The sequence below is a fragment of the Leucopleurus acutus genome, assembly GCF_964270905.1.
Source record: "Leucopleurus acutus genome assembly, chromosome: 4".
In the NCBI taxonomy this organism is placed as follows: Eukaryota; Metazoa; Chordata; class Mammalia; order Artiodactyla; family Delphinidae; genus Leucopleurus; species Leucopleurus acutus.
The window spans coordinates 42404293-42428388 of NC_139146.1; the positions used below are offsets into that span (position 1 = coordinate 42404293).

Consider the following 24096-nt stretch of genomic DNA (forward strand, 5'->3'; position numbering starts at 1 on the left):
TGTCTTCAAAAAAAGATAATTAAGGATGAATTGCTATGTATGCTTTAAATTTTTCAATAAAATGTTTCCTTTTGTTTTAAAAAGGAGTAAGTAGAATTTACATATTCTTTTCCCTTTACTTCATTGATTTTTTTTCTTTTTCCTGTAGATCACTGGCCTTTGATAAAGAGAAAAAAATCATTATCTTTGGAATAAATTATATTTATATAGAAGCCATATACATTTTATTATATGTATTCTGACTTTAAGAGATATCACTGTTGTGACATACCTGATACCTTTACCCCCAACTACTCAGAATTTAGTTCATCTTAAGGAAAGTACGATTTACAAGAGTTTACCTTCTGTCGTAATGCCTGCAGATTGAAAAAGAAATTTTGAAAGTGTGGCTGTAAAAGTTCTTGTTTTAGAAGACTTATTTGAAATATGGTATCATGGATAGAGATTTTAAATTTTTATTTCTTTTTAGATATGTGTCTTAATTAGCAAAAATATTATTAAATTTAGAGTATAGTTGTTATTTCTTCCAAGCATCTTTGAATATTCAACTGAATGATCTGAGTTACATCAGACTGCAGTTCCTTTTTTAAAAACTTAAACCCATCACACAGAAATGACAATGAATTTTCTTAAAAATCACATTTATTCAGGGAATATATGTGTTCATTAAAAGCTTGATATTCACACAAAGCATATTTCTTAGAACTTTAAACATGGGCTTGTAACTCTTATTTTTAAATTGAAAATAAAAACAAAAAGAATACTTTCTATATAGAACTTGCAGTGATAAAAGCAAGTATATGGGATAACTAGGCCTATGAATTTTAGCTGCTTATGGTATTTGAAAAGGATCTGAGAATCTCTAATGAAGGTTTTTCCTCCAGAGTATAGGACTTTATCCTTTTGAAAATGTTTTTTCTTATTACAAAAAGTAGTATGTATTCATTAAAAGAAATTTGGAAAAACTCGGAAAACAAAAGTTTTGAAATCATCAATAGTTCCACAAGCTAAAATAACCATGTTCGATATTTTTGGTGTAAAATTTTTCTAGTCTTTTCTTTTTAAATATATAAGCATAAGATATTTGAGATATTCCAATGTTTACCTTCCCTCCAACCGGGTTAGCTTTTAAAAACTTAGTTAAGAAAAATATATGTACATAAATTAAAAAGTGAAATAGTGCCATAAGACTTACAGAGCTAAAAATAGAAGTCTTTTCCCTCATTCTTCTCTGTTTACTTCTGATTCCTGTTTCCTAGATGTAGCCACTTTCAACTTTGTTTTACCAATTCTTCATGTAATTATTTGTAAATATTAAGTAGTGTATGCTTTATATTTCCTACATTTTAGGTATTATCTTTTGACTATCTACTTTAACTTACCCATACCCCAACATTCTCCCTGCTCTGTCCTCTCAAAATTATTTTAGGACCACTTTTGTTTAAATTAGAGGGTATATTTACTATGATAATACAGATATTATTCATAGGTGCACTTCATATGTTTTGTACTATAACATTTTCTTTTTCATATAACTTTCTTTTTCCTGGAATTAATCGTCTCTTTTGGTTTGTTTGGTTAGTTTTCTAAGTACTAGTCACTAATTCATCCCAAAATATATTTATAGAACACTGAAGCTTCTCTCAATACATGTAAAAACATCAAATAGTCATTTAGATTGATCTTTTTTTTTTCCTGCTGTTGTAGGTATACTTGTAGCCCACCGTAACTGTCATTTTGGGACTTCCCTAATCCCAGGAATTCCTTTTTCCTTGGGAATTCATGTCCTGATCTCCATGTGCTTTCTTAATGGTTTATGCCTTTGTTTTATTGGTCCTGTCTTACAGAACCTTCCTTCAGACGGGATATAAATTTTGAGACTTGTATGTACGAAAACATGTTTATTCTACCTACATAAGATGATAGGCTGGTGTGGAATTATATATTAGTAATTTAGAATATTGAAAGCAATGCTTCATTACTTCCAGGGCTACTGTAAATACAATACCATTATAAAACCTGTTCATTTGTATGATTGATTGATTGTCTTATTTTCTGTTTTTAAATTTTTGCTTTTTTTACTGGAAGCTTTTAGAATATTTTCATGCCTGTGGTTCTGAAATTTTGTAATAATGAATGCAGGTCTTCCAATGTATGGTGGTGGGGAAGGGTTTACCCACCTGTCTTCTTCCCTTGTCTTCTTTCCTTTCTTCCATCTTTCCTTCCTTCCTTCCATTTCATTGTTTTATTTATTGCACTGCACATTCATTGAGCCATCCTATTTAAGAGATTAATTTCCTTCAGTTCTTGGAAATTTACTATATTTCTTTGATAATTTCTTCCCTTCTGTTTTTTATGTTACCTCTTTCTGAAATTCCTGTTCTTGAAATATTAAGTCTCCTATACGCATCATTTGCTTTTCTAATTTCCATTGCTTTATCTGTTGTTTTGCTTTTGGAAAGGTTTCCTCATCTCTTATTTTCAACCCTTCTAATGATTTTTTTATTTTAAAATTTTTCTCTGAACAACTTTTAAGACCTTCTTTAAAAAATTCTGAAAACGTTCCTAGTTTTATTCTTTGATCTTATTTCTCTGGAGTATTTATCTTTAAACACTGTATTATAGTTTTGAAGATTATTTTTCCATTTCCTTGGATTGTCTATGCTTCTTTTAAGTTCCTCTTTTCTATTTGTTTGTTTTCTCATGCTGGAGGCTGTCGTCAAATATCTTATGATCCTTTGCTGGCCATTCATTTTTTTTTTTTTTACATCTTTATTGGAGTATAATTACTTTACAATGGTGTGTTAGTTTCTGCTTTATAACAAAGTGAATCAGTTATACATATACATATGTTCCCATATCTCTTCCCACTTGCATCTCCCTCCCTCCCACCCTCCCTATCCCACCCCTCTATGTGGTCACAAAGCACCTAGCTGATCTCCCTGTGCTATGTGGCTGCTTCCCACTAGCTATCTACCTTACGTTTGGTAGTGTATATATGTCCATGCCTCTCTCTCGCTTTGTCACAGCTTACCCTTCCCCCTCCCCGTATCCTCAATTCCATTCTCTAGTAGGTCTATGTCTTTATTCCTGTCTTACCCCTAGGTTCTTCATGACATTTTTTTTCTTAAATTCCATATATATGTGTTAGCATACGGTATTTGTCTTTCTCTTTCTGACTTACTTCACTCTGTATGACAGACTCTAGGTCTATCCACCTCATTACAAATAGCTCAATTTCGTTTCTTTTTATGGCTGAGTAGTATTCCATTGTATATATGTGCCACATCTTTATCCATTCATCCGATGATGGACACTTAGGTTGTTTCCATCTCCGGGCTATTGTAAATAGAGCTGCAATGAACATTTTGGTACATGACTCTTTTTGAATTTTGGTTTTCTCAGGGTATATGTCCAGTAGTGGGATTGCTGGGTCATATGGTAGTTCTATTTGTAATTTTTAAAGGAACCTCCATACTGTTCTCCACAGTGGTTGTATCAATTTACATTCCCACCAGCAGTGCAAGAGGGTTCCCTTTTCTCCACACCCTCTCCAGCATTTATCGTTTCTAGATTTTTTGATGATGGCCATTCTGACTGGTGTGAGATGATATCTCATTGTAGTTTTGATTTGCATTTCTCTAATGATTAATGATGTTGAGCATTCTTTCATGTGTTTGTTGGCAATCTGTATATCTTCTTTGGAGAAATGTCTGTTTAGGTCTTCTGCCCATTTTTGGATTGGGTTGTTTGTTTTTTTGTTATTGAGCTGCATGAGCTGCTTATAAATTTTAGAGATTAATCCTCTGTCAGTTGCTTCATTTGCAAATATTTTCTCCCATTCTGAGGGTTGTCCATTCATTTTTAAAGATAAGACAAAAATGGTGATTGGAAACTGTGTATGTAATTACGGCTTATAATCTAGCGAGCATTACTGTAAGCCAATCATGGAACTATCACAATGTTTGTATTCACATCTTTTCTTTTGGTCTGTGGAATGAATCTGGATGTATGTCTTCCATTCTTCTGCCTGGGAGCTGTATGCCTGTCTACTACTAGCCTTCTTAGAAGAGCCAAAGAAGGAGCTGCGTGTCTCTCTGGTTCATGCAGAAACTGACAAGCAATCATCAGCCTTCCTGTTTTCAGTTCTACTCATATTTACTCTCAGTGATAACCAGAGCTTCTTATTTCTGAACCTTTCCAGGTTTCTGCTATAGTAAATGGCTTGTTTGTTGATAATCTTCCACCAGTTTTGCTTTCAGTGCTTTCAATGATTTCTGGTCTCCAAAGTCAGCTACCACTCACCCATTCATGTTCACAGCTTTTGAAAATGTTGATATGATTCTTCTGTGATCTCTTCCCATTCCCTTTGTTCTAATGTGCTGTTATTTTAGTGGTTTCAGAAAGCAGCAGAGATGAGCACATGTGTTCAGTCCTCCATGTTCAGCTGGAAGTCTCTGTAACCCCTAGTCCACTTACTCCTTAGTGAAGCCTCCCTAACACTATAGTCAATAGTAGGTTACTTTGGTAAAGATTGTTAAGGAACTATATTTGTTTTTAATTTGAGCACCTTTCTCATTTATTTTTGATTCAGTCAGTTTTTTTTTTTTTTTTCAGTGTATAGAACTTTTCACATGATAGTGTGTCATGGGAGCAATGACCACTTCTGTTTTTGCTTTATTTTTAATCAGCATCTGTTTTAGAGTCAAGCAAATAGAAGGGGCTCAATAAATTATTGGCTGAATGATTAAACATTTTTCCACAATGATTTTTTATCATTATTTGTTGAGAACTTTTAAAATTATTTACACACATGTAAAATAGTTTGTATAACCATTCCCCTATAGTTGGACATTTAGGTATTTCAATTTTTAAATAAAACTCAGTGAGCTCTTTCTGAGTTTATATACATAGAATAAACTTAATACATTTGTTTTTGAGGCTCTAGATGTATATTGCAACTTATTTTTAAGTTTTATGCCAGTTTATACTGCCACTGATGATGTTTGATTGCCCATTTGTTATTCTTAATATTATTTTTGTTAGTAAACCCTTTTACAGTTTAAAGTTTTGTGACCATTAGTGCAACTTGATTTTAACATTAATTACATATATCAGTTAGTACCAGTTTTATTGAAGTAATTTTACGATAATACATTATCTTACCAGATGATTAATGACTTTGGTTTAGCCTTTTGTGTTTTTTTGTCTTTCTTTGTGGTTCTACTTTACTTGAAATAAACTTTTTGATATTCTGTGTTCCTTGATGTTTCTTAATATATTTTCTGGTATTAATTGGATAAAAGTTTAAAAAGTTATAAATAATTATTAGGTGAAAAAATTACGATGAGATCCTGAATTAAGAGTTAGTTAACTTGATTAATTTTCCTGGAAACTAAAGTAGATTGATGGCTTTTATTAGAGGTAGTTAAGGAATGATTCTGTTGCTTTCTTGGGATCTGGATCTAAGGGTATTTTCTACATTTGTATGATCTTATTCGTAGGCTTTTATGAGGCATGCATTGAGATTTGGGAGTGAGGTCAGGAATGACTGTCCTACCCGTAGGATCTGAGCAGAGATTGGAGTTATTCAAGGTTGGTAATGACCACATTCTGAGTGGCTTTTACCAGGCTTCCTATGAACCATTTTTTTTTTCTAATTAGATTTCAAAGTAAAGGTGAAATGTAGATAATGAAAAAAATATGAGAAGAGTGTACCAAACCAGTGGGAGCAATGCTTTATTTAAAGCATATAAAAAGGAATTTTTCATATTAGAATTTTTCATTTGAGGGTGTGTGTATGTGTGTGTGTTTAATATATGTATACAGTATATAACATATCATTTATTGAGCACTTGTTATATGCCAAGCACTGTTCTGAGGACTCTACATGTATGTATTAACTTTAATTCTCACAACTAAGGGTAGATATTTACCCTTAATTTACAGTTGGATGACTGTGGTGGCTTACTAACAATAATTGTCTAAGCTTCAGTGCTAGTAAGTGGTAGAATTTAATAGCTCTTGAGTTTGTGCATTTAACCACCACACCATACTGCCTCTCTTACTAGTTGGTTTAATGTTCTAACTCAAACTCTTTATGATTCTAATATGTGATTTAAATGTTTTTTTTTCCTATTAAAAGGAGTTGGCAGAATGTGTGGCATTGTTCTTCAGCAATTTTCTCATCAATAATGAGGCATCATTAACTGTGAATATTGGGGCTTTGGAGATCATTTTTTGGATGTATTCATTAAGAAAAAGAAAACAGTCGTGGAGAAGGGAAAAATTAATCTTGGCAAAGAGCAAAAAGCAAGACTTGTCTTTTTCCCTCCCCTTCCCATATTTAAGGGTTTAGAAATGAACTGATAAAAGCTTGTTCTTTGATTTTTCCATTCACTGAGACAATGTCCTTTCCATGCCCCCACATACAAACATATGTTTAGGTACTGTGCTTTAGATTGAGCTTATGTTTCACATCACAGAATGAGCTATTTCATTCATCCATTTAATAAATATTTGAGTATCTTATGTACTAAGCTCTGTTTTAGATGCTAGAGTAGGGAATAAAAAAGACAAAAAAAGACAAAGTCCTGCCCTTATGCATCTGTTTGAATGAAGGATACAGACAACAGGAATCAGTGCTATGAAGGAGGAAATATAGTGTCAAGGGAATAGAGAAAGAAAGAAGCTGCTGTTTTAGACAGGATGGTCTGTGAAGTGAGAGGTGCAAGCTTTTGTCATATCTAGGCAAGTGCATTTCAAACAGAAAGGAGAGGAAATAATACGGATCCTGAAATGGGAATATGCCTAGTATGTTTACGTAATAGCAGAAGCCAATGTGGTTAGAATGGTAGAGCATGAGGGGCCAGATAATTATTCTAAGTGTGGGAGGGTTTTAAGCAATAAAACAACATGAGCTGACTTAGGTTTTAAAAGGATCACACAGACTGCTGAATGGAGACTAGACAGGTTATTCTGGCAGTCTGAAGAGATGGGGATGGCTTGGGCCACGGAGACAGTGAAGGAGCTGGTGAAGAGCAATCAGGTTGATCTGTATGTTGATAATAGAACAGTTGACAGATTTATACACAGATTAGACAGAGTGAGGAGAAAAGGTAACCCAAGGTTTTGGGATGAGCAAACTAATGGAAAAAAGTGCTATATACTGATCTGCGGAAATACGGAGTTGAGGTAGAGAGTTGCAGTTGCAGTCATCTGCTTGGAGATGACATATGAAGTTTTGGTAGTAGATAATATCACATAGAGAGGCAGTGTAGAAAGGGAAGTCCAAGGAGTCAAGTCCAATGGCTTTAGCATTTAAAGGTTGAAAAGAGGAAGAGGACATAGCAAAGCAGACTTCAGGAGTGGCTGCTGATAGAGGAAAACCAAGAGGGTATGGTATCTGGGAAAGGAAATAAGATGATACTTCATCAAATGGACATCTTCTTGTTAACTAGAGGCTTTAAATTTGAGAATACACAAACATTAAGAGATGTTGAGGAAGTGATTGCTTCATTTTATCCTTTCCAATTCATATTTCTGTAACTTAAAAGAATGTTTAAAACATCCAAGGAAAAAGTGAAATAAGAAATGTTATAATTTTATCACTATTTGGTAAGTTCTTTTTATTGGTAGTAAGTAGTTTAGAGAAAGAACTCATATGTTGATATATATCAATAAATGTATATATGTGAATAGTCTAATATTGGTTTAACTTATTGAATGAAGGTCTTTAAATACTGCTTTGTTAAAATTTTAGTAACTGGTAATTTGTCTTTATAATTGGTAAGTTGTATGCAGTTGTCATATTTCTCAGTGTTTTTTAATGCTCTAATATGCATCTGAAATGGCTAACATGAATTGTTTTTTTATATATGTATTATGTATATTAAAATCATAATAGACTAATAAGACAATTTTTGAGACTGTAGGTCCTCTAGTTATTCACTGACACCTAAGAATAAATATATATTTTTCAAAATTGTTTATTTTAAATTTCATAATATTTTAATATAAAAGAAAAAGTACCAAGAGGTAGTATATACCGATTACTTATAGATATGTTAAAACCACCATTAAATTATTATACTTTATCATATTTTCACAATAATAAATAATAACCCAGTTACCTAAAATTCAATTTGCCCAAACTCATTACTAGAGGACTTTATTTGTAAGGTTAGTTTCTTCTGGTATGACAGAAAACTCATAAGCAGCTTAAACAACATAGAAGTTTTTCTCTTTTACATAAACATAACACTCCTAGAAGCAGTACTGTGATTTTCATGGATCTAGGGTCCTTCTGTCTTGTTGTTCTGCTATCCTTCACACCCAGCTTCTGCCTCATGATCTAAGATGGCTGATTCAGTTGAGCCGTTGCTTCTGCATTCCGACAAGCAGGAGAAAAGGTAAAAGAAAGGGGGAAGATGTTCCCTTTTAAGGATACCTTCCAGAAACTTCACTTACCAATTTTGTTTTACATCCTGTTGGCCACATCTTAGACACATGGGCATACTTAACTACAAGAAAGGCTGGGAAATTTACTTTTTTACTCTGGGCAGCCCTGTGTCTGTCCATTTGGGTGTCCTAGTATCGACAGAAACAGGTGTTAGTCTACAACTACCAGTCTGTGCCACAGGCCCTTAGATAATAGAGAGAAATTGGTTTTATAGCAATGTGGCTTTTTTCTGTTTTTCTTTTCTATATTAAAGTATAAGTTAGCTATTATGCTACATAATTATTATGTGAATATTTTTAATGGATGAATTTACCCTACAACCAACCATGCATACTTTTCTCCAGGTTATTTTATTAGCTAGGAAGTCATTATAAGATAGTGACCAAGTATGGAGCTAATCTGCCTGATTCGAATTCTGCCAGTGCCACCTGCCTGTGGGGTAACCTTGGGCAAGCTATTTAACCTCTTATGGCAAAGTTTACCTTCAAGTGGGAAGATAATAGTACCTAACTCACAGGATTATTATGAGGGTTACATAATTGGTTGTAAAGAACTTAGAAAAGCTCCTGGCACATCATAAGCCCTCCAGTGTTAGTTATTACTACCAATTGGTAGGTTCTTAATTAAAGTAATTTTAATACTATCCCATGTAAAATACAGCTGTGAAAGTTGACTTGTAAAGATGTATTAGTATTTCACTGCAGTAGAGGAAAAGTAATTGCGTAATTTTAAAACAGTCTAAATTTGCTTATTTCATTTTTGAATATTTCATTAGTTATATTGAGAGATTTTCTTCTTTGGAGAATTGTATTTTAGAACGTATTTACAGATGTATATCCATTTGCAAATAGATATCTGTCTTTTGAACTTTCCACATAAGGTGTGCCTTTTAAGTCCATTTAGAGACCAGAAGTCAAAAAACTATTAGTAATGAAAATATCTTGTTACCTGTGTCTTGGGACAAATAAAGTGAACAGTGAACCTTTTAGAAGATAATTATGTGGCAATTGAAAGTTGAGTGTATTTTGAAGTGGAACTAGTCTTAAGGCTTTGCTTAATTTACTTTTCTTGGAAGTCTTACTTGAATCCCTGGGCTTGGTTAAGTACTCCTTTGTGTTTTTTTATATAGCATACTGTACATAACTCTTCACACTTGGCAAAGTTTATTGAAATTGCATATTTGTGTCTGTCTCTCCTACCACATCATAAGCAGAGACTGTATCTCACTCATATGTGTATCCTCAGCATCCTGCACTATCAGTATACAAGACTTAATGAACTTGTTACACTGATCAGAGCAATACAGGTTGCCACTTTTGTAGGGATTTTGATTTTCAATCTCAAGTAAGAAATAACAGTGATTTTTTTCATGACTTTAAGTTGTTCTGTAAATTTGGTCAGCTGCAACAAGATGTTTAGAAATAGCATATTTCCAAAATAAACTGTGATCCTTCAGACAAAGTACATGCTGTTGAAATCCAGTTTAAGAAAGCTCTGCTTCCTAATTCTTTCTGTCTTGTGCCTTTTGTGCATACTCTTCTATTTCTTACTCCATACTAAAGTATCACAACAATAAGCTTTTTTAGAGTATGACAGCTTTATTTAAGAGGTCATTTAGTTAACTAATATCATGCTGCATGAAACTTAGGAGTAAATGAGAGGTGGTAAATTGTCCTTTGAAGGACAGAAACATTTACTTTAACTATGTTGAGTCTGAAAACAAAATGTGTAGTTAAATTAGAGCTCAGATGAAGTGTGTGTGTATGCATAAGTGTATGTGTGTGTGTATATATATATATATATAGACACATACATAGCTATCTATTTGAATGTCAAAATTAGCTTATCTTTGCCACTTGGCTCTTGTACTGGAGATAATCAAATTCTTTAGCTTCATAATTAAAAGCCAATAGAAAATATCTGTTTTGCATGGGATATTTTGGAAAGGACGCTTAGCGTATAAAGTACTTGCTGAAGTGGTAAGGGTAGATGCAGTTAATCTCTACTCCTTACTAATCATGTCAAATCCATTCAGATATTTATTGGTCCCCCCCTTCTGGTGTCAGTGCATTACACACTATCATATTGTCTTTTTAAAGGGCTGTGGTAAACGTTGCTGAAATGCAATCTCACAGATATTTAATTTTTAGAAGTTTTCTAAGTGGATTTTAATGTACCTTTCTAATAGACTATCAGAGATTCAGGCATTAGAGGAAAATCCTGTATTTTAATGGACTACAAACAATAATCATTCTCACAATTGGCATTTAATCAAATAAGTGTTATGATGTAAAACTGCTGGATAAACCACAGTTTGTTCATGCATACCTTTTTTCTCTTCCACAGCAGTATGTAGTGCTACTGTCCCTTCCTCATTTTAATAAATGCAAAACTTCTAATGAAGGATGACTCAAAAGAAGTACTATGCTCTTCAGCTTTAATATTTTCATTTTTTATATTTTTATGACATTTATAAACTTTGAACAAGTTAAATTTCCAATATCATTTGTAATAAAGCATTTAAGATGTTTTTTTTTTTGTTTTGCGGTACGTGGGCCTCTCACTGTAGTGGCCTCTTCCGTTGCGGAGCACAGGCTCCGGACGCGCAGGCTCAGCGGCCATGGCTCACGGGCCCAGCCGCTCCGTGGCATGTGGGATCTTCCTGGAACGGGGCACGAACCCGTGTCCCCTGCATCGGCAGGCGGACTCTCAACCACTGCGCCACCAGGGAAGCCCTAAGATGTTTTTATTAAACTTCTTTTTTTAAATGAAACTGATAAAATCATATTGAATTCAATAGCAAGTTGTGATAAGTTTGGGGGGGCTTATTTTTTATTATGATATTTTGTTTTTTTATTTAAGAATGTAAGTTTCTTTCCTTCAAATATCATTTTTGGGAAAAGAGATCTTTAGCAGAAATTACAGATTTGAAAAAATTTTTTTAAATTTCACATCCTATCTTAAGTTTAAAAGACTAGGATACCTACATCATTTTCACATTAAAAAAAAACCAAATAGGCTTTATTCTATAAGCATTGCTCCCAAATCACATTGTGCTCTTATATTCTAGAACTAAAGTTAACTGTTTCTTTTTGTTTTCAATTTTCAAAGACAGTTTTAGTTAATACAATTTGAGCTAAACATTAATTTTTTATTCCTTAAGAACTGTACTGTGCTCAATAAATTTCTCCTCCTTACTCCCCTTCCATTTTTTTGCTTTTCAAACAGTTCCATAATCTTCAAACTTCCCTTTCCTGTCTTTTTAAAGGTCGATTGAGCTATCCACATCCAGGAACTGACAATCTGTTGATGTTAAATGGTAAGTTTTATAACAACATTTTATGTTTCCAATTGATTTATATAAAAAAAGATGAATGAATACATGTTTCTCTAAACCTTCCCCATATACACAAGTTAATCATTTTATAAGTATTCAGTATAAAAATAAAGCTACAACTCTTCCTGTACAGAAAGCAGAATTAGGAGTTTGAGTGTATTCTCACTGGCAAAGCAGTCATTAAAGTGTATTTGTGACAGTATGATTTAATTCAATGATCATGGCTTTGGAGATAGTCCTGAGTTTGAATATCGGCTTTCCAGTTTATTGTATTAACTTGGTCAAGTAACTTCCGTGAGCCTTAGTCTCCCATCTGTGAAATGGAAGTAACGGTCTAAAGGTTCATTATGAAAATTAAATGAGATAATATTTGCAAAGTGCATAGAGCTTGTTACTTATTATAGTACTTGTGTTTATGTTCACCTAAGGAATATACTGGTGATTCTATAATTATGGGAGTCACACCAACTTAATGTATTCTAGCTAGAAAGTTTACACAGTGAATTTTATTCTGGTGGAAAAGAATAAACTTTCATTAAAGTTGTTTTCTTTCTGTGGGGCAAACATTGCATTCAGAGTCACGGTACCTAGCACATCCATGACTGTGGGAGTAGACATGCAGGATTAAAATATCCTTCACAAAGGTATTTTTAAATCAGAGGGCGGGTCTGAGGAGAGGGAAGTAGGATGAAGAAGGAATGGTAAAGATAGCATAGGACTTCCTTTAAAATACATAATTAATTACTAGAATGGCTTGGCACTTCTTTTTCAGCTAAAGCTTTGTTGAAAAAACATGGCAATGAAATTGAAAAACAAAGCCTGAAAAAACAGCCAGTGTAAAGCTAGACCATGTGAACTCTAGTGTTAAGTAAAAACTAATATTAAGAAAAGATGAAAAGATAGGAATAAAGTCTAGGCTACCTAGGAGATTGTCAGGGTAGATAGGATTTTGGAATGAGAGAAAAATTGAAGACGCAAAGTGTTAAGTGAGGTGCTAAATTGATTCATTCAACATTTGACCCTTCTGTATTGAGTCACCCACCACATGCCAGCCTAGTCTAAGCACTGGATTAACTATTAGTAAGGATCTTCAAAGATGGTTAGAGGTAGAATTGTCAAGGTATTAACAATGGGGCCAGACTGCACTCTAGGCTGAGGCCATGTTCAGGCTAGACCTTACAGCGGTCTAGTAGTCCACATTTATGAAGTTAGGGAATTTTGGTGTTTCCATAGACTTTGACCAGAAAGGCACTAGAAATTACATTCCAGGACTTCTTTTTTCTACCATGGAATTAAAAAAACATATCATTTAAGTAGCTGGTCTCTGAACTCTAAATCTGTGACTAAAAATTAGACTGTTGAAATTGAGTTCACAAAACACAAAATAGATCATAATCTTTATTACTCTCAGGGCTTGATTTATAAAATAATGATAGCTTTAGGTAACGATAAATTTTTAATATATTGATCCTGAGTTCCTTAAAGTCTTTTCTTTTGGAACAGTCTATGTGGTAAATAAAGATCATTCACATTTCTATTTTAACTTCTAAAAAAAGCAATTTACTTGAAAAATTTGAATTTGCATATGTTTCACGTATTCTGTTAAAATCCATCTGAAGGAAAGTACTGTATGAGATAATTTGTTAGATCATTCACAGATGTTCTTAGACTGCTGAATACATAGTTAAACTAGGATGATTCAGAAGTATATCGTAATCATAGTAGAATGTGTTGGTTCTGTGTGAGCAGAGCTTAGTAGCCACACTATTTTTACAGCTTATACTTTTTGGTTGCACTAATTGTTAAACGAATTGACTTTATCAGTTGTCTAAAGCCTTTATAAATAATCTAGATGTTAGGTTGAAAGTGTTTTATAACATAGTAGATAAAAGCATATTTTATTAAATATATATTTTCAAAGTCATATTTTCAAAATGACTTTGAAAGAGTAAAAATCATGTCCTGTGAATAGATGAAGAAATTGGATCTGTTTGGAGAATATAAAATTAAGGCAGGCAAGAGTTGCATCTGTGGACAAATCTGTTTTTTCATTATGTGAGCATTTTTCACAGAATGCCATTTTAGGGCTATAGTACATACTCAGTACAGTAAGCCATCCTGGAAATTCTGAACTTCTTCTGGCAAGGGACTAGGGGAATAAAATTATAATGAAACTAGAACATCAAAGTGTTTCGGCCAGTAGAAACAATTTGATCCAAAGAGAAAAAAAAGACACTCACTTGGGATCATTGGTTAAGAGGGAAAGCAAGAGTGGAAAATTGGGTATATTTATAGGGTAAGTATTTGAATATTAAAGATTTCGATAATTTTTGTAGACATCAAGGTTATTGAAGAAGTGAGAATTAAGTGATGTTAATACCAAACCTCTGCCTATACTAAATTATTATTAAATATGATTGATTAAAGAAATTATAGCATCTCGGCACATAGACCTGCTTTTTAAATTGTTGCTCTTTTTAGTTTGTTACAGATTTCACTCACTATTAGGCAATTGATTAAGTAAGTTGTATTACTTAACCAACAAGCATAGCTAATATTACAGACTTTGAAAATCAATATTGGTAATAAATTATACATCAGTATTTCTTTTGTGTGGTGGTTTAGCAGTAGTTCGTAGTGGTTAGCATCACAGACTCTGGAGCCAGACTATCTGGGTTTACACCCAAGTTTGCTATTTCTAGCTGTGTGACCTTGGGCAGCTTCCCTTTGACTCAAGAGTCCTCATGTGTAAAAGAGAGGCAGCATGCTGCCTGCCTCAGGGGGATTGTGTGAGAAGTGAGTGAATTCATTCATGTACAGTATTTAGAACAGTATTCAGTATTTAGTTACTGAAAGTCAAAGTTTGTTGTGGCAATGGGTGATGAACAGTGACAAAAATGACTTTGAAAGAGTAAAAGTCATGTCCTGTGAATAGATGGAGTTGGATCTGTTTGGAGAATATAAAATTAAGAGAAGACAAAACTGATATTTTCAACTGAAGAATGTTATGTATAGTAGACAAAGAAGGCTTGTTTTATGTTATTTCAAAAAGCCAAACTAGAACCATTTGGAAGAAGCTATTTAGGGACAAAATTTGAGTCAATAAAAGTAAAATGACTTCTCAAGCAGTGTTTTCTACAGTGTGGTACACTTGCCCCTTGTGGTACCTAAGATGATTTTTGATGGTGCACAAATACACATTAAAATAAACACATGACTATTACAGCTTAAGAACGTTCCTTAGAAAATACAGAACTGGCAGAAATCTATGATGTTACAGTGGTGCTAGGCTTGATTGAGTCCATTAAAAAATAATACATAAATATGAGTATAGTTGTTATGAAGATGAGGCAAACATTGTAAAGATTTTGTGATTCTACCTTTCTAATTAATTAGCATTATGGCTAAACATGTAAATATTCCTATAAGGGATAAACAGGGACTGGAATAAAGGTCAGGAAGTTGGTCAAAACAGGTAAATCTATGAATACCCCGGCACATCCTTTAACTCTGAGCCTCTGTTTACTCAGATATAGAAAAAGTTATAATCCCACACCTGTATGTCTCATGAAATTGTTATATTAGATTTTTTTTTAATTTTAACAATAAAAAATGCCATAGAAACATAACTGCAAATAGCCTCCTATTTCTGAACAGACCATGTTCCTCAATTCAATTAGACATCCAGCTGAATTGACTAGTGGACACTGCCACTATTGAATAATTCAAATTTTGTAGAAGAGTCCAAATTTAACATCCAGAAGTACTTTAGGGAAGTCACATTATATAGGAATGGGTAGATTGTCTAAAAACCAAAGGATTTACTCTCTGATGTTAGAATGACGGCTTTAATGTTTCTAAGTGTATAAATCTTATACTTTTAATTATCAGTAGTAAAAAACAAAATACAAAATTTTGAAAAACACCTTGTTTTCCATAGAAGTAAGGAGCAATACAAAATGATGTATTTGAGTATTTGTTTCTATTACTGTAGGAATTACTGTACTCCCTTCACATGTCTCCCAAGGAAAATAGCTTACATTTTTATTAGTACATATGATTTTTCAAAAGGAGAACAGATCGAGCAGAAGTATGGGGAAGGGGTGGCATTAGCAAGCTGGTTTGAAATTCAAATTTGTCGTGATTAGCCACATACAGCCATGTTTGTAATCAAGAGCTTGCTCTACTTTGGGAGGAAGTTATGTGTATCTTTTAATTAAGAAAATTTACTCAGTAATGAAATTGTTTTAAGTGTATTAAGTTATGAAAATAGGAAACTTGAGTATGCAATCAGTTCATTTTTTTATGCTGATGGAAGTAAAGTAGATAGCAGCAGATTTATTTTGGATATTGAAAAGGATTATGATTTGGGAGGCATATTTCTCTCCCTGGTTTTGGCTTTTTTAGAGCAAAAAATAAGAATGTCATTAGTTTCACACCAAGAGAACTTTAACCTTTAAATATTTCCAGCTGATTTGGTATGTTTACCTATCCCTTCCTCCAGCTGCAGTAATTCAGGTACCACAAACTATAGCTAAGAGTCAATATATAAGGGCACAAAGGTCCTAAGGAGAATGTTAGAATTCTCCTGTTTCTTTTTTAGTAGCTGTGGGTTAGAATCTAAATAAGATCATTGGTAATCCAGGACCAAAATGTAAAGTTCCTTGTATAAGAAAGGTCTTCAGGCTTTTCTCACATCGTTCTTATTACCTTCATTTAAAACAAAGAAATATATATATGTGTGTGTGTGTGTGTATAATACATATTTTAACACACATGTATAATATATATATATTTACACATGTATGTTAAATAGCCAATTCCTCACTTTTTCTAAGGCTTTATAAATTTATGTAACTGAAATTTAATATTATAAATACAGTGTTTTATACAACAAATTATTTGCTTTTTTTCTAAATCATATTCTAAATGAGTTTGGGAGGAACATATTGTTTTAAGAAGTCTCTTTTAATTAAAACATAATGAATACTAGACATTTAATGGTTTTTCTTTCTCACTGAGGATTTCTGATAATTCTGATTCAGTTGCAGTGGGACATATCCCTGAAATTCACATAGAAATATCGGTAGAAAAAGTGAGTACACATACCACTGCTTAGCGTGGTGGTAGCAGATTGGTTATTTCCGTGACAGGGAAGAGGAAACGTTTCACATGGTTTAGCTTCATCTGCAGTCAGTTCTATTTTTGGTAATGTAAAGACTTGGAATCTGAGAGTTGTCCAAAAAATAAGTGCAATAGCTCTTTACAGGATTCTAAAATTCCTCAGGTATGAGATAGTTGGAGAAATTTTCTAAATAATGTGTTCAAACCTAGGACTGACATGAAACCTAAGATGTTGTGTTTGTGCATATTTTCACTATTTTAATATTGAGTAGCCTCAGCTAAGAAGCATAAACTGGTTATGATGTCGTTAATTTTCTCAATAGATCATGAATTATGTTACACATTATTATTTCATCATAATTCATAATTTGACTTTAAATTTGATTAAAACAGTTTCATTTGCTTTATAAATGTTTGACCCTTTACAGCTATGAATGAAATTCCCCAAAGCAAATTTATATTGGGTTTAATGCCATTAGACCAGGCCTAAGGATAAGCAGGAAGCCCAGCTCCTAAGACATGCTGTGAAGTCTTTTGGGGCTTATTGACCATTTCCATGCTTAATACAACTAGTAAGACTTCAGGGGATTCATTCTTCTATAGCCTGTTCTTGATAGCTCCTTTTATTATTCCTATTGTCTGATTTTCCATAGTTGACTTCCATCTCTTTGAAACCCTGTTTTCCTTAAGGCCTATATAACTTTTAGAAGACCTACACAACAAAATTCTAAATGCTGGTTCCACCCCTACCCTCATCCTAAACTAATATATAGGTCAGGTAAGCTATATATAATCTATATATATACAGATTATATATACAGAAACACACACAGAGGTAAGCTATGTATAAACTAGTATACAGGTCAGGTAAATCTGCCAGGCTTTGAGGTAACTGGACGTCATGGACAGGTTTAAGTCTGCAACAGATTATATAACTAAAGACAGTAGAATGGCAGGGTTACTTTATATAAAAGACTAATATTTATTGACTTATTTCTTGAAGTATAAATGATTAAGAGTTTTCAAGTTTGATTTTCCTCCTTTTTATTATAGGGAAACTACTGCTGTATCCTAACCTTGTAGGCACACTTCTTTATATTAAAGCCTTATTAGTATAAATTTTTTGTTTAATTTGGTAAAATCTCTATAATAGAATGTATTTAATGACATGAAATGTTTTCCTTTGATCTTTAAGTTTTATACCTTTGGAGAAACTACATTTCTGGCAACTTTTAATATATATTTTGATTGGAAATTTTTCAATATCAGATTTTTCCCAGGCCTAAAAATATCCATGAACATAAATTAAGATCTTGATTTTGACAGTCATTTTTGGTTTACTGTTAATTCCAGAGTGGAAATACTTATTGTATACTCAGATTTGGGGGAATGAGTTATTTAAAAACAAGTTGCAAATTTTATCAAGCTGGTACTTTCTTATGAAAAATAAATTGCTGTATTTTTTATCCATGAGGAATTATGTAAACTGCTAATAACATAGGTTGAAATGCTTTCTGCTTTATAGTTTTACAATATTTAACACATGTACTATTCTTCAATGATACTAATAATAATTTGTATCTAAATCCCTCTTACTCCAGATGTAGAGACATAAGCGCTTAGTTAGCTGTTATAAATTGTACCAAAAAGATTGAAAGCATTATTAGCTATAGTACATCATTAATCATTTTCAGCTAAGCAAGTTTGAACATGGATTTATTTCTTTACATTCTATCTAAACTCTACAGGCTTCAGAGAATGAATTTAATGTTGTTATATATTTTCATTCTTCTGTGTCTTCCATTTACTTTTTCCATGCAGGGCTTGGTATAAAGTGATTTAGATCTGAATTACTAGTTGGACAGTATATGCTATATCACTATAATAAGTAGAAAAACAAGGATTTAATTCATGTTATTTCCATTCGTTGGGAAAATTATTTGGGATGCTATTTAACCATAAAGTGTTACATATTCTTATCCTGATTAGATGAAACAAATACTTATTCATGAATTTTAACACAAATGAGAATAAATTATATTTTTCCTGTTAATTTCACAGTTTTTATACAGTTCAGATGATACATATATGAGTGCATTATAAATATTAAAACACCATGCTGATGTTATGTGATGACATTGTGGTAGCTCTTAAGACAAAGTAGCACTAATTTCCAGATGCCCACGTAGCTTTTGTATATGTGGGCTTATTTTTAGTTCTGACATTTTACAATTTGTCCTTTGTTTACATGCAGCAAGGAGTTATGGGCGAAGACGAGGTAATTCATTTCTGTTTGCTATGGTATAACTCTTTCTAATTGGGTTTTACTGATCAATGTTATAATTAATTATCCCAGATTTATTATGCAATGTCTGGAAACTCACAGAAAAAATTGTATTTTGATTTGCGCACTTGTCAAAGTTTTGAATCCTAAATATCTTAACCTTTAAAGTACATTTTCATACTAATATGGTTATTTAATAAACTTTTCCATTTTAAGCTGTCCAGATTTTAACTGTTTTTAAATTTATTTGTGTATCTTTTAAAATAAACCCGCTGTTTACAGTTTTTTTAAGAGATTTGTTTAATAAATACTAGTGAAGGTGACATGCTCTCTCAATCTGTAACTGATTGTCTTATCTATGATATGTAATTTACAACTCTAGTTTATTAGTTTTATGTTTGACCCAGTTGAAAATGACAAATACCAAACAGATTACTGTTAACACTGATATATAGAAATCATGTTGCTAATATTTCTCTGTGTCTTCTAAGAATATAATAGTTTCTCTCTCCCTGTCTCTAACCCCATACACACACACACATTCTTTTTCTCTCCCACAAAAGTCTTCCCCTCTGGGTTCTTGTTATCTTAAGGAAAAGACCAGGACTATATGACACTGTACTATTCAGCTTCGTAGGAAAGCAGCTGACATTTTCTATGGCTTAAACTTTGCTTTTCTTTTTCATGTGCAGAAATTGATAGGGAGAAAGGTAGATGTGATGATGGGAGAGATGAAGCAAAAGTAACTTTACACACAAAAAAAATAATAATAATTGTAGACTGTGACTATAATATCAAGAAAAAGCAAAAATTTCTCCTTTTAGATAGGAACTTGCTACTACTCATATATATTTCTGTCCTCTGGGAGCCGTAAAGATTTCCTCTACATCAGAACTGCCTCCCAGCATTGGAAGAAAGATCTCACATGGTTTTTTGTTTGTTTGTTTGTTTGTTGTTTTTTGTGGTACGCGGACCTCTCACTGTTGTGGCCTCTCCCGTTGCGGAGCACAGGCCCCAGACGCGCAGACTCAGCGGCCATGGCTCACGGGCCCAGCCACTCTGCGGCATGTGGGATCTTCCCAGACCGGGGCACGAACCCGTGTCCCCTGCATCGGCAGGTGGACTCTCAACCACTGTGCCACCAGGAAAGCCCCTCAGATGGTTTTAAGGCTTTTGGTAGAAGCCTTCTATAGGACAGAACTGACAGTTGTCACATTTATATGGCTTAGTTTGGGGGGGTAACAACTGAATTTTCCTCTCAAATTACATGGCATTAGTAATTATTTTAGTTGGTCCTCTGTGAATATAGGACCTTTTACAATTTTGGATTTGATGGTCAGATGAAAATATCCCATGATAAATCATAATATAAAAAAGAATATATATATAATATATTATATATAACTGAGTCACTTTGCTGTACAGCAGAAATTAACATTGTAAATCAACTATACTTCAATAAAATTTTTTTTTAAAGTTTATCCATTAGAAATAACTATTGAGAGATTTTGAGTTTGAAAGTACTTTAACACAGTAAGTAATAAAACATTAAAAAAAAAAAAGCCGCATACCAAAGGAATGACTCAGAAAGAACTAGAAGTAGCCTGGCTCTCTTCCTATTTTCTACTCATTTTTTCCTCTTCCTATGCTAGATGTTATATCAGTATCACATCAATAACCTTTTAACTACCAAGGACCCCTTTTATGGGTTTCATGTTTTAGATTTGGTCCATCAAAGGAAGTACATTTATTCATTTATTTAGTCATTTTTTTTTTCTAAAAAGAAATCTCATACACATCAGATCTGTTGATGTGGGATGTGTCACACTGAGTTGATATAATTTTTGCCAAAAAATAAGACATTGTTCTTTACCAGTGCAGTGGTGGGTGGACAGTATTATTTTCTCAAGGCACATTGACTTTATAATCTAGTTTAGGAAGAACTATTTTTTCTTCTTTTGTCACCTTTGACTCACCTTTAAGCTCAGGCACAGAGTGGCTATTTTCATTTAAAAGATTTCCCGCTTGACTGCAGTAAAACCAAATTACTACCAAAATGAATTTATATATTTTAATATCTTTAATAATGTCAACATAAGAACTTTAAATCAAACTGGGTACAGATATTAATATATGAAATATACCTTAGGAATAATCAAAATTTAATTATACTGAAAGTAAGAAAAAGCAAAGTTTTTTTTCCCTGCTTTTCATTTGTGTCCTGCCCCAACTCCTATGTATTTCTGTACTGTGGGAGCCATAAAGAGTTCTACTTCAGTGCTGCCTGGGGGCCAGGATTAGAAAGGAGAAAGACTCTCACATCTATCTTTTGTATTTATTGTCTGTTCAATGTTTATTCCATTCTGAGAGTGAACATACTCGTCTGAGCTTGGAGTAGGGTGGTAGGTTGTGAAGGGAGGTGTGAAATGTAACTTAAACTCTATCTCTCAATCTAAAATATTTCTATTATTGCAATCTTCCCTTTAATAAAGGATTAAAGGGCTGCTCTACTCCAGAAGGAGTAAAAATATATAGAATATTTTTTAAAATAATAGAAATTAAGAACCTACAGTATTTTAGTTAGTGGTACTAAACACCACAAAGCAATCTTTTCTAGCAGACAAGCAAAGCTTTAGTTAGTAGATTTTAGTAGATTATATATGGAATGAGAAGATAAGAGAAATACTTTTTAAAGAGAATGAAAATATGGAGGTTTAATTAGAGAGGTTGGATTTATTCATACTGTATATGTAGCCATTCATATTCATGTGCTATAATGAATAAGGAATTATTAATAATACATTATACTTAAAGTATTGCTTAAAAATTGACCTGGGATTTTCTATGATTAGATTTAATTTGAACTCATTTGACTCTTTTTTAACAGTCTTGTGAAATAGCCAGAGTAAGTGTATACTCCCTAATATCACCACTACCAAACCCTTTTATGATGACATCAAGGCTGAAATTTTTCATCTTTGATAAATACTTTTTTCACATTTTTTATTGAATTATAATTTGCATACAATATTATACTAGTTTCAGATGTACAATATAGTAATTCAGTATTTGTGTGCATTACAGAATGATCACCATGATAAGTCTAGTAACCATCTGTCACCATACAAAGTTATTACAGTATTATTGACTTTATTCTCTACGCTGTACATTACATCTCTGTGACTTACTTGTTTTACAACTGAAAGTTTATACCTCTTAATCCCTTTTACAACTATTTCTATTTCATTTATTCCCCTCTGGAAACCTCCAGTTTATTCTCTGTATCTATGAATCTGGTTCTGTTTTGTTCTGTTTATTCATTTGTGTTATTTTTTAGATTACATATATAAGTGAAATCATACAGTATCTATCTTTGACTTATTTCATTTAACATAATACCTTCTAGGTCATCCATGTTATTGCAAATTGCAAGATTTCATTCCCCTTTTTTTTGACTGAGTAATATTCCATGGCATATATATACCACATCTTCTTTATCCATTCATCTATTGATGGACACTTATGTTGCTTTCATATCTTGTCTATTGTAAATAATGCTGCAGTAAACATAGGGGTACATGTATCTTTTCGAATTAGTGTTTTCATTTTCTTCAGATAATACCCAGAAGTATTATTGCTAGATTGTATGGCAGCTCTATTTTTAATTTTTTGAGGAAATCTCTGTACTGTTTCCCATAGTGCCTGCATAAGTTTTTGTTCCCACCAACATTGCATGAGTGTTGCCTTTTCTCCACATCCACGCCAGCACTTGTTGTTTCTTGTCTTTTTTGATAACAGCCATACTGACAGGTGTGAGTTGGTATCTCATTGTGGTTTTGATTTGCATTTCCCTGATGATTAGTGATGCCAAGTAGATTTTTGTGTATCTGTTAACCATCTGTATGTCTTCTTTGGAAAAATGTCTATTCAAGTCCTCTGCTTATTTTTGTTGTTGTTGTTGTTGTTGATAATCGAGTTGAATGAGTTCCTTATATATTTTGGATATCAACCCCTTATTGAATATATCATTTACAAATACGTCTTCCATTTAGTTGATTGCCTTTTCATTTTGTTGATGATTTCCTTCACTGTGCAAAGCTTTTTACAGTTTGATGTAGTCCCATTTGTTTATTTTTGCTTTTGTTATCCTTGCCTAAGGAGACATATTCAAAAAAAGTATTGCTAAGACCAGTGTCAAAGAGCTTACTGCCTATGTTTTCTTCTAGGAGTTTTAGGTCTTACATTTAAGTTTTTAATCCATTTTGAGTTTATTTTTGTATATCGTGTGAGAAAGTAGTTCAGTTTCATTCTTTTGCATGTAGCTGTTCAGTTTTCCCAGCACCATTTATTGAAGGGACTATCTTTTCCCATTGTATATTCTTGCCTTCTTTGTCATATAGATTAATTGACCATATAAGCGAGGATTTATTTCTGGTCTCTCTGTTCTGTTCCCTTGATCTGTGTGTCTGTTTCTATGTCACTACCATACTGTTTTGATTAGTCTAGCTTTTTAGTATAGCTTAAAATTAGGGAGCCTAATACCTCCAGCTTTGTTCTTCTTTCTCAAGATTGCTTTGGCTATTCAAGGTTTTTGTTTTTGTTTTTGTTTTTATGGTTCTATACAAATTTTAGGATTATTTGTTCTAGTTGTGTGAAAAATGCCATTGGTATCTTAATAGAGATTGCATTGAATCTGTAAATTGCTTTGAGTAGTATGGACATTTTAACAATATTAATTCTTCTATGAACACAGTATATTTTTCCACTTATTTGTGTCATCTTCAATTTCTTTCATCAGTGCCTCATAGTTTTTAGAATATAGGTCTTTCACCTCCTTAAATTTATTCCTAGGTATTTATTCTTTTTGATGTGATTGTAGGTGGGATGTTT

General features: G+C 32.9%; 1 protein-coding gene across 7 annotated transcripts in view; it reads left to right on the forward strand.

Annotated features, from left to right (window-relative positions):
* The window catches only part of CPEB2 (cytoplasmic polyadenylation element binding protein 2), a 64165-nt gene that overhangs the window by 19703 nt on the left and 20366 nt on the right, over positions 1 to 24096 (forward strand). For 4 of the 7 annotated variants that reach the window (XM_082838536.1, XM_082838538.1, XM_082838535.1 and 1 more), the window contains 2 exons: positions 11730 to 11780; positions 19177 to 19200. In XM_082838536.1, coding sequence (XP_082694662.1) covers positions 11730 to 11780; positions 19177 to 19200 — 75 coding nt within the window. The remainder of the gene's footprint in view (positions 1 to 11729; positions 11781 to 19176; positions 19201 to 24096) is intronic. The other 3 variants (XM_082838540.1, XM_082838537.1, XM_082838541.1) reach the window with 1 other exon arrangement.